The following is a 19,568-nucleotide window of genomic DNA, read 5'->3' on the forward strand; positions in this document are numbered from 1 at the left end:
TCAACTAAAACAGAAACGCAAATCGAATGTACGTAGCTTGCGAATTTCCAACATACACCTTATTTTTTGAACAGACCTCGTATAAACATGTTTGAATATGTTATGTATTTTCATCCGCCTCATATGTCAATTATTTCTCAAAAATATTGAATAAATTCTGGGGCTATATCCATAAATTTATCATTTGAAGTCTTTAGAGCAATTCATCACCAATTTTCAATAATGTTTTCTTAGTTCAGGGAATTCCAGTAGAAAAACCTACTTGAGCGTTTTCGTTATCTGAAAAAAAGCATATTTAATGCTCCACCAGTGGCAAAACCTATTTTAATTCTAGCTTTTTCAACAATTTTGGAGTTCTTATTGACCATCATGCATCAAACACACTTCAAACCCACATATTTCCACATTGTACTTCATTGAAGATACAAATCAAAGTTGTTCTTGTTTGCCTCTTTTGAAATCGACAGTTTCTGTTTGGAAAATACTAGATATTTCATATCGTTCTATGAATTCATGGAAACATAATGTATTTTGCGACTATTTCTGATTCAAGATATTCAACACCCGACAAAAAATAGTCACGCAACTGATAAGATCTATAGGCTATTAAAGAATATGTATTAAAAAGTTGGTACTCACATTAAGTCCTCGAAAACTTTATGAGCCAATCTGAAACAAAAATCACACCATTAATTACAACAATGAACAAAGTAGGTCATTTCTAGGAAAATAAACATAGGAGGCATAGTTTTACAAATCATGTAACATGAAAGAATGGCTCAATATAAGTTTTCTTAATGTAATGTCGTCGACAAAGTAGCTGAGACTAGACTTGACAAACAATTTCTGTGAATATACCCAAAAGTTTTTTAAATTTCTTTCGATGTAATTGAAGAGATGAAGTCAGTACTCGTATTGAGATATAATGATGGTTGTATTTTTTTGAGGTAAAAAATATTTCAAATCTGAAAAATGAACTTAAAACGTTCAAGTCAGTCTCGGATATACCTGCACAGTAGGTTGAATGGACTGACGCCTATCAGAAAAAACTACTCCCCTGACTAATACCACGACGGGCGTTGGATTATATTCGACAGGCGTCAGTGCAGAAATCTTCACAGAAAATTTCCTGCGCCCGTTCCAAAATTGACTGACTTTTCGTGTCCCCCCAAAAAACTTCCAAGCCGTTGCGTCAGCCACGCTAGCCACAAAAACCTCATCTCAGCGTTTTCAAACCTTCTCAAGCATATGATCATCGGCAGGATGTAATATATTCATTTATTTAGTCTAAACGACTTGAGCATGACCACAACGGCGCTCGAAGGTCCGACAGTCATAAAGTAGTTCAGCGCTTTTTCTACTGGAAAAATATCGATACCGAAGAAACGGGTGATCGACCTCGACCTCTATAATGATCACTTGGTGATCGAAACAAGTATCGAGGTGTTGAAATAACGATTTGTTGTTGGGGAAAAACTCCAGTAATAATATCACACCAAAGGTTCCAAACAGTGCATAACATGTAGAAAGTTGATCATTGAATTTTTGAAACGTACTTATGAAGTAGAAGTTTTAGAGAACGTCGTAGTTAGGGAAATATTGATCAAACAAAAAACTTGGTTTCCCAGTAAACATTTATGAGAAAAAGAAACATTTAAACGATATTTTTTTCCAAAAAAGTATTATATTTTCCAACAGAGTTCAATACACATCGTATACGAGTACAAACACCCTACAAAACCCAAAGGTAAACCCAATGTCCTCAGCATAGAATCCAGGATAAATTCATCTCAGACTGCCTGCAACTTCATTCTCTCAATTATTCGTATTGTTCCAAGACCCAGCGTCTTAGGAATGTCTTTGGTTGAGACCGTCAATTGTAATGGACAAAACAAAAGATCAGCTTGTCTACCTAAACAAGGTACATCTTGGTCTCAATCTGCTAGGAAGATGTCGCATTGCTACAGGTGGAAAACAAATGATCTGTCATGCTAGTTTCTATGTCGGATTAAAGTGGCGAGATAAGGTACATCCAGATGAGACGCTTGTTTTGTGGAATGATTGCACTCTACAGGTGTTTGCATGACGGAGTACAGGAAATAGTTTTGTCGAATACCATTAGATTGTTTCAAAAGTTTTGTCCGTTTTCATGAGTCTACTAAAAATGAATACTCACTCAATTGTACAAAAATGAGCCCCATTTCAATCATTACACTTTTGCCAACGTAACAAAGTCGATTGATTTCATCACCATTGAAATTGTGTGCTCGGGATTGAATGGAGTCGATGAAGGCCGTTTTTGCCTGGTCCTGATTGACGAAAATTCTACCGGTGAGAAAGGTATCGAAGTGTTTGAAAAGATGGTAATCGAGAGTTAAGGTAGTGAAACAGAATCTCGACGCTCAATTCGTTTAATTTTCGGACGGAGATTTGTGAAACGTGCGGACGGACGTTGTGGAGGTGCAGGATCGGATTTTTCCTGTTGACAAGTGACGCCTACTGCTGACGAAATTTTCGGTACATTTCTCTCCAGCCGCTGACCAGTATACAGTAACTATAGTCTTTTTTAAGTGGGTTTTCGTTCTTGGGAAGTATCTCGGTGGCTCATCGGTGTCCAACCACTGTCACTGTCACTCTTACGTCTGTTTACGTTAGAGAGGATCCACATTTTATCGTACGTGACGGTCTAATCCAAAAACGGATTGTTTTGGTTGCACAAAAGCAACAGCAAAAAGTAACTAGACAATCTCTGTCGATCCTTCAAGTCTGGAGGCACCCACTATTCTATTTTTTTGACCTTTTCAACCATTAACATCCGCATGGGAGCTCACGCCCTGTTCTTTCACCGTCCCGCACACCGTTTGTAGTAGGTCAGTCTCCACCAAGGTCCCCAAATTCTCGTCCTGGATTACTGCGGGTGAACAACATTGAGGCTGTGTCAGCAGCGCTAAGAGTATTTATTGAGATATGGAGATACAAAAATAGTTTTTTATATATCACTGTTCGGTGTTTCATCGAAATCTAATAATGGAGAAAGATCACCGGTGAACTCCGTTATCACCGGATTTATCTCCAATGGACTTTTTTCCATAGGATTATTCAAACAAAAAGTGTATGAGCACACACCATTTGCGAACAGAGAACATTCGGAGAATACCATTTGGGAAATTGTCCTAACATAAATTTTCTATTCATTAAAAATGCCAAAAAGCATATACAGGGTGTAACTAAATAAGTGTAAAACATTCAAGGAGGTGACTCCTCATCAATAAAAAGATAGGATCTTTCACATAAAACAAATTTCTTTGGAGCATCCCTTGTTAAGATACAGTTCCTTAAAGGGGGTACATAAAATTTGTATAACAAGCACTAAAAGTTACAATTTTGAAATTAACCTGACGTTTTGTACTACCAAAAAGACACTTAGCCAGAAAGGGGTGGAAAACGCAACCCCTAAAATTTATTTCCAATCTAACTTTTTGTCTTATCATTTGTTTACCATTTAAAAATTCATTTTCGATAGCCTGTTCCATTCTGAACAAAAAATGTCTCCTGGGTTTTTTGCCCGAAATAAACCAGTTCGCAGCAAAAAAATATTTTACGAACAACTACAGAGATTCATCGTGATAAATGCGAAAATACGAAACTAATCTATCTAGTAGGTCGCTATTAGCGATAGTGACAATTAAATTGGTATGACGCTGTCAGTTCGTGAATTTTCGAAATTGAATTAATACTAATTGTTTGTTGTTGTTCTGTTCTTAATTTGTTACTTTAATAATTCACTTGTTATAAAAATGGCATACACAAATGAGGAAATGGCTGATATGCATTACCTTTACGGTCTGTCGCATGGGAATGGGTTAAAAGCTTCTAGAAGATATGCTGAAATGCATCCTCAACGGCAGCATCCTTCACATAGAATATTTGCTCGACTTCATCAACAATTACGAGAATATGGTTCATTCGACAAAAGAACGCAGGATTGTGGTCGCCATCGAGAAATACGAACACCACATCTTGAGGAAGCAGTACTTAATTTGATTGAAGAACAACCTACTACCAGTACTAGAAAGATTGCTTTCCAGCTAAATGTTGATCATATGACGGTATTTCGAATGTTGAAGGAACAACTCTCATACCCTTACCATCTGCAATGAAAAGTTACATTGTGAATGAATTTTCGGGGTTGCGTTTTCCACCCCTCACAACCATGGGGTAAACCAAATAAATTACTGGCTGAGTGTCTTTTTGGTAGTACAAAACTTCAGGTTAATTTCAATATTGTGACTTTTCCAGTGCTTGTGAAAAAAATTGTTATAAAAATTTTATGTGCCCCCTTTAAGGGGCTGTATCTTAACAAGGGATGTTCCAATGAAGTTCCTTTATGTGAAAGATCCTATCTTTTTTTCGATGAGGAATCACCCCCTTCAGTTACACCCTGTAGAACGGGAAGGATGAATCAATGAATGTTAAGATGTTTTGTTGTGAATTCGGATATAATTATTCTGCTTTAATTCTTTTTACACAAATGAATATGAGATTTATGAAATTGATACAACGAAAGTTGCTAAAAGTTTACTTGAAAACTACACTGTTGGATGTGAATACTTTGAATTCGTCTGCAGCTGAATTCTTGACCACAAAAATGATCAAACGAGATGAAAATCTGTTGAAAAAAGTACGAGTGCAAAAACAAATACAAACTTCCGGAGGTTCCTGTATTTTTCCTGATAACAGGCCAATATGGGTATTTTCTGGGCAAGATATGACATCAAATTAAAATTTCTTAATTTCAATCAGTAGTGACAAAAGATTGAAACAAAATAAAAATAGTTCGAAGTGACGGTAGAGAGTTCAAATTCTTCTTTTTCAATTTTCAAAAAAATCTAATTTTTGGAAAATTTCGAAGAAAATTCAAAATTTGACATGACAAAAGGAAAGAGACAGTTTTTTATTCATTCTACAAAAACAAATTTACTGCAGAATAAAAAATTTAAAAAAACCTCTATATATTGCGGACTTCATGTGTGACACTGTATATTCAGATAACAATTGAAAAACATTCTGGTACAACCATACGTAGATCACTGAAAAGTAAGCAAAGGAGAAGTTGGAATATCAACAACCAACCTCTTACTTCAGTTTCACCGTATTAGTCACCTAAAAAACCCCGATTTCCCATTGAATACTAATCTGTCCTCAACCGTTCGTTTATTATCATGATAAAGAAGGTATCCAGGCATCGCACCAGGTCCCGTTGAAACAAAGGTGGAATATCCACTTAACGTAATTACAGCAGTCGGTCGATTTAGGAGTTGAGCTCAGGTGGCGTGTGTCCTTTGTCATTATAACCCACTGCGACTCCCTCAACCAGGTTGTTGTTGCAGGTCCGCTTGTTATCGTCGAAAAGTGGCGTGCATACTGATATTTGAGTGTAACTGTACATTAGAGTAACGAGAAGAGTGTTACCCAACTGCACTTTTACACTCGATACCTCCATGAATACATGTGGGATTGAAGAGAAACAAAACGAAACATTTTTTCCACGATCACAATGATTATATTTTCTGTGCTGAGTTATTCTTGTCGTCTGTTGGATGTTCGTCTCATTATTTCGTATATGGTTTTGGTTGCCTTCAAATCATTCATCTCTATGATCCATTTCTCAAGAGACATGGAAATTACATCAACTGCTTTTGAGGCCTTTGTTATACAATCCTATTTTGTTTCAATGATTAATATATAATAAATCGAGTCCTATACTATGTTGAATTGTTGTTGAGTATCCCTTCCCACAGTTGATTTATGTTTGCCCCCGTTTCCTTCAGTTCTGCATGGATTTCAGTCAATCTAGGGTCCATCAGTGCCCTGACTACAACCTAGCTACCTCTTACGGTGAAGAAAGCCTTGTTACGGCTTTATCGATCATGAAGTAACTGAAGAGTCCAACATCGAGTCTACAGGGAAGATAGACGTCAACTAAATGACCCCAACTGTTCTCCATGTAAAATCTATCATGTTACCTAGGACGCTAGTTGGTGTAACCAGAAAGCGTTTTGTGACCTCAAAAAAATGTGTTTCATGAATATGCTCTGTTAGGAATCCTTGAACAGCAGGAGCCAAATTTGCAGGTGGAAAAAAAATAAAATTTCACTAATCACATCAGCAGGAAATGCTCTGCATGGCAGAATTTTATGTATCGTCGAAGATGCACTCATGTGAGAAGGTGTCTGAGGTGTCTTCATAAATGTAGTATAGTATCATTCCGATACGTTCAGAGGCAAGCTCAAAGCAAATTATACTTGCTCTACTTTTGAAAAGAGTAGTCTTTGATATATACAAACAGGAGTCAGCACAAGTTCTTGGGGATCTAATACATTTAACAGTTTGAATAGTCGAAGAAAAATATCTGAAATGATATATCGTTGCAAGCAATAATCTGTATCCATATAATTGCCTAACTCAACTTCAGAAACCTGATGGTCATCAACACCCGTGAATTGTGTGCAGGTGGGGAATGGTTCCTTATACGGTTACTCCAAGTATCCGAAGGGCAATATGTTTTCAATCATATCATCATATTTTTATCAACAGGAGTATGAATGCAGCCATGAAGGTTTTGTTTTTGAACTCTGTTTTTGGGCTCCGGTTTCATTCAGTTGCCTCAAAGTGATAGCTACAGAGATGTTGAAGCTGGACTTTGTAACTGGCCCCTTCAATAACATCGTTTACATTGATATTCGATTCTTGCGTCTTCGTTCCTGGACCATAATACCAATAGGGTCCCACCCAGATAAAAACCTGGATTCGTCTTCCACATGTTCTCCCATATGGAAAGAATTTGATATGAACACTCAGTCGATGGAATACTTGATAACCAGAATGATAAAAATGGAAAAGGTATCGGAAGAATGTCATATTATTAACACAGATGGTACTAAGCACACACCAGTTAACGATTGTCCATCCTTTGGCTTGATATCTCAATGTTTTTATTTTTTGAAATAAATGAGAAATTGATTCCAAATGGAAAACATACATCATCATTCATTATGACTCTGTACTCGTATATGACACGAATTGAAATTATCGGAACAAAATGAATAATTTATTTTCCTCTCTTCTACCATTTATATATCAAATGTATCTCTATCTCATCAATTGATTGCAGAGACATCGATGAAAGAAAATAGAATTTGAGAAGGAACGGGATCTATTCAACGTGAGTCCATACAAATGTGTTGTACATGAAGTTGTTTTGTTACTTTGTTCTACGTCGAAAGCCATTGTTGTGTAGAGAAAGTATCTACACAGAACATGACATATCACAAAGGCATTATTCAAAATCGCCCATTCGTTTACTTGTTATGAAAGGTTTTGAATGACTGTATCAAAAACTAATATCTGAGTTTCTCCACTCATTTGGTTCGTATGTCACATTGAATTCTTTTGAAATTCATTCATTAGCCGTGATTATTGCTACGATTTCGTTACCACAAATAAAATTTTCATCGTTCGTATGCTCCTTGGATGTTATTACAGTGGCCACGATTCATTTCGTCTATATCGACGAAATTTTCAGCAATATTGTCAACCTGTGACATTCGTGAAATTTTTGTTGAACATAAACATGGTTCAACAAAGCTGGATTGGTTGAAATTTGGAACCAACAACCTGCCGAATGATATCATGATAATTTCTCGATCGTTAATGAATATATTCGAAAATTTTGAACAACTTCAATTTACCGCTGAAAACTGATATTGAACACATTCAACACAGAATATATATCACAGAAACTTTATCTCTCAACATCAAAGTACCGTCAATTGAATGTTTCTTCTCTAAAGTGTTCTGTGCAAATATCATGTGTAACCAAATATCACATAACCAAGAAAGAAATTTAAAATTGAAGTTTCATGACAACCTACCTGACATTTCAAAATCATCATCATCAAGTTCGTCTGAATCCACACCATCATCACATTTTCAAAATCTGCAGTAAATTCATTAGTAAATTCAGTTGATGGCCACTGCTAATGTTAAAGGACTTCCCTTGGGAATTGATCTTGGTACTACGTATTCCTGTGTAGCAGTATTCAAAAATGGTGCGTACATTTACTTTAGTCATTTTTCATAGGAATATTTTTGAACAAAGTTATCGTCTTGTCATTTCAGTTTCTTTTGAGATGTAGGGTATCACAAATTTGAAATTTCAGGGATTGTGGACATCATAACCAATGACCAGGGAAATCGTACAACTCCTAGTTATGTCGCCTTCACAGACGTGGAAAGATTGATTGGTGAACCAGCACTAGGACAAGTGGCGATGAATCCCACAAATACTGTATACGATGCCAAGAGATTAATTGGTGAGCAAGTAATATCTTCAATAGCACTTGCAAAAACTGTGAAGCCAACTGACCAATTCATTTTTGAAATATTATTCAATTTCTTTTTACTTGCTTTGACCTATGTTCAGCTCTACCGAAAACCAATTTTTCTTTTCTTTTTTGCTAATATTGCACCATATCTTCGCCCAACTAATGTTGAAACTATTTTTATAGGCAGAAAATTTGACGATCCAGTTGTGAAACAAGACATGCAGCATTGGCCTTTCGAAGTAATCCAAGATAAAGGCAAACCAAAGATACGCGTCAAGTATAAAAACGAAATGAAGACTTTTTTTCCGGAAGAAATTTCTTCGATGGTGCTGGGGAAAATGAAGGAGATTGCTGAAAATTACCTAGGAACCCACGTCTCCAAGGCTGTTATTACAGTCCCTGCATATTTTAATGATTCACAACGGTAAGAGATTGCAGTTGAATAACATTTCGCAATGAAATTGATCAATATTATGAATAAGTTCATGCCAAAGCTAGTAGAACTCACTTTATGATGAAAAAGTGTCCACCAAAATGGACCCAAAATTTTGAGTTTATATGACATCTTTGTAAAGTTAAATTCTCATTTAGTTATCCTTCTCATAAAATTTCAGTCGACTGAATTTCACTTCGAATAGAAATCATATTCATTCATTATTTTTTTGCCAAAATAAATATTTTAATTGGGAAGAGAACTTTTACCCACATGTTTGTGTGTAATAACATGTAAACTACAAAAATTTTGTAGGTGTATATTTGTATAATATACATATATGTTCATTCACGCGTAGCTCCGAAACAAATGTTCAGATTATGACCATTTTATTTTTATGGTTTCCATTTACTTTGCTACAGAAAACAGTGCAGCAAGCTTGCCTTTGATAAGTTCAGTAGTTTATATAGTTCGAAATAATACTCATGAGTATAATGTCCTGGCTTATTGATACAAATCACGGTTGTAGTATCAGAGGAAAAAATTTCGAAACCTTGAACGATTTCTATCGCATGACGAAGAAAAAAATCAAAATAGTAGGGGCCAAAGTGTATCATGGAACAAATCCGCGACGAGAACTGAAAAATAATAATGAGATAATCAGGCCATCCGTTAAGAGTTAACTGAAATTGCGAAATAGAAAGTAATAGAAAAATCAGATCGTGATTTGTATTTTATCTACCATTTTCAATTTCATAACTTACGGGATTTATAGTCGAATATTCTTTCGAAAAACAAACTCATTCTATTTATACAAAGTTCACAAAATTCAGACATTGATGGTTAGTACTGTAAAACTTTGGAATATATGACATCGGTGATGTTATGTCCAAAGATTATGGAAAAGATTTCTATCTCAAAATATTCTAATGAACTATATGTACAGCGTTCAACTTTTTTTTATTTGAAATATCAAAGAACAGGACACAAAATTGAATTCGAAAAAACGAAAGTTTTGAACATAGGAAATATATCCTGTAACCCGACGAGAGAACAGATAACAGAAATATAAGTTACATGTATTTTCTACAGATTGATCAATTTCGTAGATAATTTGAAATACGTTGAAAATTATATGAATACTTCGTTTGATCACTTTGAGATATCTTGTCTCCTTGTTTTGTTTTGTTTCTCATTCTTGTCATTACAGTCTGATATTCGATAGATCGTCACCTCTAACATCAATGTCCAAATTTTGTAATTTTTTTTAACGAGGTGTCACATTCAAAAAATCATAAATAAAAACCATTCTCGATTTCTCAGTCGCTATCCGCTATCTGTCTTTATATACACAATTAATTTTTATGCTTGTTTTTCCAATAGATAGAGTGATTTAAGAGAAAGGTTTATATGTATATAAAATGCATAATATACTAGTGAAATAATGATAATATCAGTAATGTGATGTCGTAAATAAACACATTTTTTTGGGCTTACATTGCAAACGCTGTATTACAGTATTGTACACCTTAAAAGGTCTACAAAATAGTCCGCGATGGTAATATGTTTATGTCTTAGGGATAATCCACATTAATAATTTTTTATCCCCTGCTTTTTACGAGAAATACTGACTTATTTACGAAGCGATTTTGAGCAATACAGCATCAATCCTTATACAATCAAGTACCTTGAATGCGTTATGCATTCAATATAGATCAATATGGTCCTTCACAGCATGTAATTAGGATTAATATTTCCAAAGATATTACAGATTTGAAATGCAGGCAGCCGTGGCGGGTCCCTAGTTATTTTTATATATTTGATTCTGTTATCGAACTTCACACATTTCAGATGACCGAATGATTCAACATTTGTTCACTGCTTCGTCATTGAAACCCCACTATTTCACTCATCTCAAGTGACAACTCTCCAATATTGTCTTCCTCAGATTGAAAATCAAGCACACGGAACATCCATCAACTCTTAACCTTGAGAGTTCACAGAACGATCAATTAACCGCGCATCGCTCATTTTTCAGACAGGCGACAAAAGATGCCGGCACAATCGCCGGTCTGGACGTCCAGCGAATAATCAACGAACCAACCGCCGCGGCTATAGCGTACGGGTTGGACAAAAAAAGCGAGGATGACAGATACGTTTTGATTTTTGATTTGGGCGGCGGTACCTTCGACGTTTCGATTCTGCTCATCTCTGCCGGAATTTTCGAGGTTAAGTCGACGGCTGGAGACACGCATTTAGGTGAGATAACCGATGAGGCATCTTTTCAAAAATCTATTCATATATTTTTTTTTAATTCACATTTTTATTATTTTTACTTCTATTACTTTTACTTCTATTCATTAATGAATAAAGTAGTGAAACGCGATCTATCTTTCGTAATAGGTTACTTCCAATATTTTAATGTGTACTCTCTAATCCATTGAATCCTTATGTTCACTACTCAATTTTATTATTGTTACACATAAAATTCGCAATATATGAGAGTTTGTTTCATTAATGGATTCATTTGAAATTTGATTTCGCATTAAATTTGTACCTGGAAAATGAATAAAATATAACATATATGCAGCTTCTTTGAACTTCCTGTTAAACCAGTGTTCCTTCCTATGAATGATCTCAGCTTGGAATCCAGTCATGCTAATACAGTAAAATACGGTCAACTTCCACTGAACCGGTGAAGCGGAAAAAGGGTAGAGGGGATAGGCGAAAGCGAAAAAACAAAATTATTTTAAAAACTAACTCCTCACAAAAATTTGTATATTATACAAAAGAGCTACAAAATGAGACAAAACACTTTTTGAAAAGAGTGATTTGCATGATCTACACATCTTTATAAAGAGTTTATTTTGAAAGCAATTGTTTCCCTCTTTTTTTCGAAAGATTTACACATTTTTTGACAGAAAAGTTCAAAGTCAAAACCTTTCTTTCTCAAAATTCCCAATTTCCAACTCGATCTAGATACCCCGCTCCCAATCTCAGTCGAATCGAATTAGAATTACCGCACCATCTGAACCATTCATCGGCTCTCAGAGAATCCAGTTAATTTTCCGTTCCAGGTGGCGAAGACATCGACAACCGCATGGTCCAATACCTCACCGAAGAATTCAAAAGGAAAACCAAAATCGACATTAAAAACAATAAGCGCGCCCTGAGAAGATTACAAACCGCCTGCGAAAGGGCCAAAAGGACGTTGTCGTCGGCGAATCAGGCCTCGATTGAAATCGACTCTTTATCGGACGGAGTGGACCTTTATACCGGGATTACCAGGGCTAAATTCGAGGAGGTAATTGTTTTAGTGTTGTTTTTTTGCGGTCCGCAATCGGTCTGATTAAATTCGAGGTTGTAGTCGGCTTTTGACTGATAAGAATTGGATGCAGGAAAGCGCTTGTTTTGTTGAAATATCCCGATTGGAATGGATTTTCGCATCCTCAGATGTTCATGTGTTTTTGAATAAAGAGCATCTGATTCATCTAGAAAAGACGGTTTCGGGATCAGAGTGAATTTGATCTGAATCGTGAAAAGAATAGTCGAACATGGTAATAGTGATGATAGTATTAACATTAAATGATAGTGATGATATTTAATTACATACAACCAGCGGCGCGTCTCCTCGAAGATAGGGGTCGCTGATGTGTAGGACACGATACAGTATAAGCGCAACCTCTTTATGGCCTGGATCGATTACCGCAAGGCATTTGATACAACATCTTATGTATTTGCTCAGATGCCTTGCGGTACTTGACGAACTAGTGAGATGCATTGAACAACTGATACCACTCTACGCAAAGACTCGAAAAATGATGCACCTCCATAGAAGTTTACATTCTAAATCGTCCATTCCACTGTTGTACTTCCCCCGACAACAGGGAGGTTGTGGACTTTTGAGTTTAGAGTGTAAACATGGCAGAATGGTACTGGATGAAGCCTGTGAAGTCGTCAAGAGTTCGGATTCCTGTCTCTGTATGGTCTGCGATCATGAAAGAGCAGGAATTGAAGCATTCCCTTCAGAAAGCAGCTGATCAAGCAGCTGGTAAACTCGCTTTAATTTTCGACACTGAACAAGGTTATCACAACTCTGTCACCGAGTTGAGACTCGTTCAGTAAAAGGCCCACAAAAAAGCGGCATAAGCGTATTCCACTCCTGCGGCAACACAAGGATGAGCCAATGCAAGGGGTCTTCTTCAACAACATTGAAAACCTTGGCTTATCAAAGCTGAAGTCGGAAACTGAAGAGTTCATCATGGTTTGCTACGATGGTGTCTTCAACAACCCAGTCTACCGCAGTCGCGTGATCAGACCCAAATGCTCTTAATGTCAGCTTGTCCAGCGTATGCGTTCTCAGTGTCCTACGACATTAGCCTGACTGAGGCTGTCATTCTTAGCTCACTGCGCTTGGTCAGGGCACATGATTCTTGGACCCAATAACCACTTGCCCCATGGTCTGGGAGGTGGTCGTTGGTTGATACTACTAGCGTACTCTCCTGAATGGGGATTTCGGGAACGGGGTTTCGGGAGATAGGGCCCGACCAGCACAATCTAAGGTTCAAATAATGATAATAATATCAATGATAATGAATGGTCATCATTTCACGTGGAAATATAGTCAGTATTAACACAAATTATCACAACTTCATTGAATATTCAGGGCCTGTTCTGTAAGAGCAGCAGATGAACATGGTTTTTGGCACTGACCTAGGTTACCACAACTTGTTCGAAGATTTGGAACCTATTCAATAAAAACTTACATCGAAGCTCAGTAATATGCATCTACATGAAAAAATCGAGAGCTTTGTGAAGTGTTACGTGAAAACAGGATCCTGACTTCCTTGCAAACCTATTACTGTCATGATCTTTATAGAAAAAGATCGTTTAATCTCAGCTGGGGGATGAACAATGGCTATTTCATCGGATTTTTGATTGTCAAAGGCTTGAAACGAAATTTCCATAAAGTTACAATCTACTAATAGATATCAATTTTTGTGAATATGAAATTTTCGAAAATACGTTCAGGACGCGATTCTCAACCGTGTTTTTTATCAATAGATCAACAACGATATCTTCATGAGAACTTTGGAGCCCTTGGAAAAAGCTCTGAAAGATGCCAAGATCAACAAGAACCAACTGAATGATATAGTCCTCGTTGGAGGGTGTACAAGAATTCCTAAAATTCAATCGTTATTGTCGAATAATTTCCAAGGCAAGTAACACATACCAATGATAATCGTCGATGAAAATATTTTATTCAGAATAATCCATGAAATTAAGTGTTTTTTGATAGGAAAGGAGTTGAACAAGTCGATAAACCCTGACGAAGCTGTAGCTTACGGAGCAGCAGTACAGGCGGCCATTTTGGCAGGCGATAACTCTGAAGTCGTCAAAGATCTACTTCTATTGGACGTGACTCCTCTTTCATTAGGTATATCTACGTCGTACGATTTTTCAATCCTTCATTCGAAAACACAATAATTTGCTACAGGAATTGAAACAGCAGGAGGCGTTATGACTGTTTTGATAAAAAGAAATACGACGATTCCAGCCAGGCACACTCAGATATTCTCCACCTACGCCGACAATCAACCAGGAGTATTGATTCAAGTTTTCGAAGGAGAGAGGTCTCTCACGAAAGATAACAATTTGTTAGGAAAGTTTGATTTATCAGGTGAGAGATACCTGCTTATTTATTTTATATATTTTAACCTGTTGAAACGGTGGAAAACTCACAAACGAATAGGAATTATTAACATTATATCGTTGGAAAGTTTTTGATGAAATGTAAAACAGTACACAATGATGATAAAAATATAATTCATTCATTTGTTTTACAAGAAAATATAAACAGTTAGTTGCAATTAGTTACTGAAGTTACGTAGTTGTCAGATAATGTATGATTATTCATTTCTAGTTGGTGATTGTTAACAAGAATTCGACAAAATTTTATTCATCTTATTTAAAATACTTCCAAAATACAAATCATGAAATTATAAAACAACAATAAAAATTAATTGGCGCTCCGGGGCGACTCCATTGATTCCAGTGGCGCATTTGCTTTTTCAGCTGCAGAAAAACCTGGACAAACCTGCAGCACAACATCATCTGAAGTTGAGGAAACTTCAGAAGTTCCAGTTATGCTTTATTGCATGTATTTCCAGAATGACTACAAAGAATCAGTTTCTTATTTTATCAGCAATTCTGTCAGAAAAATTATAGAGCATGTATCAATACTTTAGTTTTCCTATCATTCTGTTTATCTCATATTTCTTGTAATATTTTCATTTATGATATCATACGAGTGGTCTTTCAAATCATTTTCTTTTAATTTTTTCAATATTTGCAAGAATATCTCATCAAAATTTTCATGCAATTCGTCATTCGGGGTAGATATTTCAATAAAATATATACTTAAAAAATATTGAGATAATAAAAAAAATTGGAAAGTTTTTGGGTTTCTACTACTCCATGTTGATACAAAAAAAATAAGAGAATCTTCCAAAGGAAGAAAGGAAGTAATCAATGTTAAAATAAGTTACTCTATACATAGATGCGTAGATAATGCAAAGAAGTAACTTTCAGACACAAACTGAAAGAGAAAGATCTCCTGAAACAAGCTACTTCTATATAAACATTGAATTACACGGAAGGTAACAATTCTTTCGAAACAAATACTTTTATAAGAACACTGAATTATACAAAAAAAACCTTTCTGCACTAAGTTTGTATTCACAGGAGTTCTACACTACTCAGTGCCACTGAGGATGGCAGTGTTCCATGTAAGTGCATTTCCTGGACATAGACAGGACATGGGCAGGATATGGATAGGACATGGACAGGACATAGACGTGACATGGGCATAACATAGACAGGACATGGACAGGACATGAACAGAAAATGGATAGTACATGGACAGGGCATGGACAGGCCATAGACAGGACATGGAATGTCATGGACAGGATAGGCAATGGGCAGGACATGGACAGGACATTGACAGGACATGGACAGGACATGGACAGGACATGGACAGGACAGGACAGGACATGGACAGGACATGGACAGGACATGAACAGAAAATGGACAGTACATGGACGTGGCATGGACAGGCCATCATAGACAGGACATAGAAGGTCATGGACAGGATAGGTAATGGACAGGACATGAACAGGACATGGACAGGACATGGACAGGACATGGACAGGACATGGACAGGACATGGGCAGGACATGGACAGGACATGGACAGGACATGGACAGGACATGGACAGGACATGGACAGGACATGGACAGGACATGGACAGGACATGGACAGGACATGGACAGGACATGGACAGGACATCGACAGGACATGGACAGGACATGGACAGGACATGGACAGGACATGGACAGGACATGGACAGGACATGGACAGGACATGGACAGGACATGGACATGGACATGGACATGACATGGACAGGACATGGACAGGACATGGACAGGACATGGACAGGAGATGGACAGGACATGGACAGGACATGGACAGGACATGGACAGGACATGGACAGGACATGGACAGGACATGGACAGGACATGGACAGGACATGGACAGGACATGGACAGGACATGGACATGGACATGGACAGGACCTGGACAGGACATGGACAGGACATGGACAGGACATGGACAGGACATGGACAGGACATGGACAGGACATGGACAGGACATGGACAGGACATGGACAGGACATGGACAGGACATGGACAGGATATGAACAGGACATGGACAGGATATGAACAGGACATGGACAGGAAATGGAAAGGACTTGGACAGGGCATGGAAAGGACTTGGACAAGACATGAAAAGGACTTGTACAGCCCCACAAGTTGGGACAACTACTAGTGAACAATCTTTCTTTTAGACGAAGGTTTCATGAATGCAGTCGAGCTGCGTTGGAATTAATTGAGCCCCAGGCACTTTGGTGTTTGGGTCGGATCTATTATGCAGCTACGGTGTAGATAGCGATAAAATCACATGTCGTGGATGATGTCACCCTGAAATAACGACTGAATTGGACTTTTCCTTAAGAAAATATGTCGCCGTAACTTTTTGAGACCAACTTTTCTGTTTGTCCTTCATTACACTTGTACATATTTTCTACTGACCTACATCTTGTTATTTTTCTGATTGACTGAGACATCATTATCATAATTTGAAAATACTGGTATCGTTTTATTCTCAAGGTTTTCCCCCTGCTCCTCGAGGAGTACCACAAATCGAAGTTTCTTTTGATATCGATGCAAACGGAATCCTGACAGTTACCGCATCTGAAGGAATCACGGGAAAAAAAACTAATATCACAATCACCAACGACAAAGGAAGATTAACCAAAGAACAGATACAAAAAATGATTGCCGATGCCGAGAAGTTCAAAGAGCATGATCTAGAAGTGAAAGCTGCTGTGGCTGCCAGAAATGATTTAGAGTCGTGAGTAATCTATTGAAATTTTCAAAAACTGATGAATATTATTTCATTCAATTACATATCAAATCGGTCGTCAAATTGTATGAACCCTGTTTTTTGGAATTTAACATTTTTCATTGTAATTATTACATACTATCTGAGTTTGACAATTATTAATGAATACTGTTGTTAGTGAGAATACTCACTTACTGTTTACGTGTTTAGAGAAATTTTCTCAAAAAACCTCTTTCCTCAATATCTTTCAGGTGTTATTATCAAAAAAAATTCACGTCCGATGATTTTTCACATAAAATCTTCAAAATGTCCCCATTTTTTTGTTTTTGGACTCAAAGTGAACATTGAAATCTAACAACGAATATAAACTCAGCATTTCTACAGATATATCTACCAGATGACAACCCTGTTGAACGATCCCAATGCTGGATCAAGAATCAGAGATGCTGATAAAACAAAAATTTCCAAGTTATGTAGTGATATAACGAACTGGATGAATTCCAATGAGAACATTACGGAAAGAGAATATGTGATGAAAAAGCAAGAGATTGAAAACGTTTGCAAGCCTATTGTCATCGGTCTATACTCTGGAGCTTCCTCCCAGAATGAGAGACAATTTCCATCTCAAGAAAACGATGGACCAATTATTGATGAAGTTGAATAATACCAAAGAAAAATTGGATTTTGTTTCATTTGTTTATGAGAAACTGTTTTCATATTCCTCATCTCTGAAAATATAATATTTTCAATGGTCATCTGTAGTTCAATTTCAGCACAATAACATGATAATAATAATGATAATAATTTTTGATGCCACCAGAACAGAACCTTAAAGACGACATACGTCTTGCATAATATATCTATTGGTATAACACAGCATTAATATTGTGAATAATTTCAACAAATCATTCAGACAAATAATATTGTTACAGTAACTGGTGATTATATCCTTTCGACCTTTCTCTTCTTGGAAGACATATCAGCGCGTACATCTTTCGAACATATGGTCATCAGCTAGTAGCCACTATGTGAAGGTTTCATTTAATCTCAACTGAGAGGTAAGGTCTCGTTAATCCTCAGTTCACAGTAGTTTGGACTTCTGAGGGTTGTCGATCGTGGGGAGTTATCGAAAAAACATATTTTTTCCAACACAAAAGGCAGCCTGAATGGTATTAACAGCACAATTGTTGGAAATTTGCCAAAAAACATTTCAGCCACTTTTTTTAATGATTGAAGTTTGAACTTTTGAAGCATTTTATTGCAGACGTTTCAAATATAACGGAATACTTTTCATGAAAAAAACAATTGGTTTCAGAAACTATTTTAAACTTTCTTCGGTTTCAATATTAACATTTTTGGTGAGATTTCAGATTATATGGTGTTTTCAACAGAAACAACACAAAATTCCTCAGATGGGATATATGTGCTAAATTTTCTATCGTAACAACTATTGACATTGAAAAATGAAAGTTATTTTGAGGGTGGTCTTTGTTGACCAGTCAAGAGCAAAACTGTGACATTATTTGGGTGAGTAGCAATACGGAAGTGTACTCTTATACCACATGGTATCCCAATATTCTGATAATTTTCATTATCCTAATCAGAACAAAGCTACTTTATTATATATAATGAAAACAAAAAATTGTTACGTTTTTTCCCGTGTGTTGATCAATTATTGACTACACTTAATAATCAAACTTGATTTTTTCACTTTGAATACAACAAACACTTCAACTAAAACTATTATTCAAATGTCTATCGCCTTACTAGATCGCTTCACGTACCGCATTGTAACTTCCACTTGACCGTGTCGATATGCTCGTGACTAGCGTTCATACAGGGTGTAACTAAATAAGTGTAAAACATTTAAGGATATAATTCCTCATCGAAAAAAAGATAGGATCTTTCAAATAAAGAAAGTTCATTGGAGCATGCCTTGTTAAGATACAGTCCCTTAAAGGGGTACATAAAATGTGTATAACAATTTTTTTCACAAGCACTAAAAAGGTTACAATATTGAAATTAACCTGACGTTTTGTACTACCAAAAAGACACTTAGCCAGAAATTTATTTGGTTCACCCCATGGTTGTAAGGGGTGGAAAACGCAACCCCTAAAATTTATTTCCAATTTAACTTTTTGTCTCATTATTTGTTTACCATTTAAAAATTTATTTTCGATAGGCTGTTTCATTCTGAACAAAAATGTCTCCTGGGTTTTTTGTCCAAAATAAACCAGTACGTATCAAAAAATTATTTTAGGAACAACTACAGAGATACATCGTCAT

At 36.5% G+C, this 19,568-nt stretch overlaps 2 protein-coding genes across 5 annotated transcripts in view; one reads left to right on the forward strand and one right to left on the reverse strand.

Moving 5' to 3' along the window:
- kek3 (leucine-rich repeat, immunoglobulin-like domain-containing kekkon 3 protein) overlaps positions 1 to 19,568 on the reverse strand; it is a 600,794-nt gene that overhangs the window by 247,767 nt on the left and 333,459 nt on the right. The window contains 1 exon segment of the mRNA XM_074182347.1: positions 640 to 669. The gene's annotated coding sequence lies outside the window, so the exon portion shown is untranslated.
- LOC111509239 (heat shock cognate 71 kDa protein) overlaps positions 7,893 to 19,568 on the forward strand; it is a 43,694-nt gene continuing 32,018 nt past the window's right edge. The window contains exons 1-10 of one of the 4 annotated variants that reach the window (XM_074182804.1): positions 7,896 to 8,111; positions 8,223 to 8,375; positions 8,571 to 8,811; positions 10,769 to 11,079; positions 11,898 to 12,124; positions 13,885 to 14,038; positions 14,120 to 14,257; positions 14,318 to 14,500; positions 17,048 to 17,291; positions 17,667 to 18,035. In XM_074182804.1, the coding sequence (XP_074038905.1) occupies positions 8,030 to 8,111; positions 8,223 to 8,375; positions 8,571 to 8,811; positions 10,769 to 11,079; positions 11,898 to 12,124; positions 13,885 to 14,038; positions 14,120 to 14,257; positions 14,318 to 14,500; positions 17,048 to 17,291; positions 17,667 to 17,946 (2,013 nt within the window). In that variant the 5' untranslated portion in view covers positions 7,896 to 8,029 and the 3' untranslated portion in view covers positions 17,947 to 18,035. Of the gene's footprint in view, positions 8,112 to 8,222; positions 8,376 to 8,570; positions 8,812 to 10,768; positions 11,080 to 11,897; positions 12,125 to 13,884; positions 14,039 to 14,119; positions 14,258 to 14,317; positions 14,501 to 15,564; positions 15,708 to 17,047; positions 17,292 to 17,666; positions 18,036 to 19,568 lie in introns of those variants that run through there. The other 3 variants (XM_023164941.2, XM_074182805.1, XM_074182806.1) reach the window with 3 other exon arrangements.

This window comes from Leptinotarsa decemlineata, unplaced genomic scaffold, assembly GCF_025532065.1.
Source record: "Leptinotarsa decemlineata unplaced genomic scaffold, Ldec_3_MD MMD2_tig00026328_RagTag_RagTag, whole genome shotgun sequence".
NCBI lineage: Eukaryota > Metazoa > Arthropoda > Insecta > Coleoptera > Chrysomelidae > Leptinotarsa > Leptinotarsa decemlineata.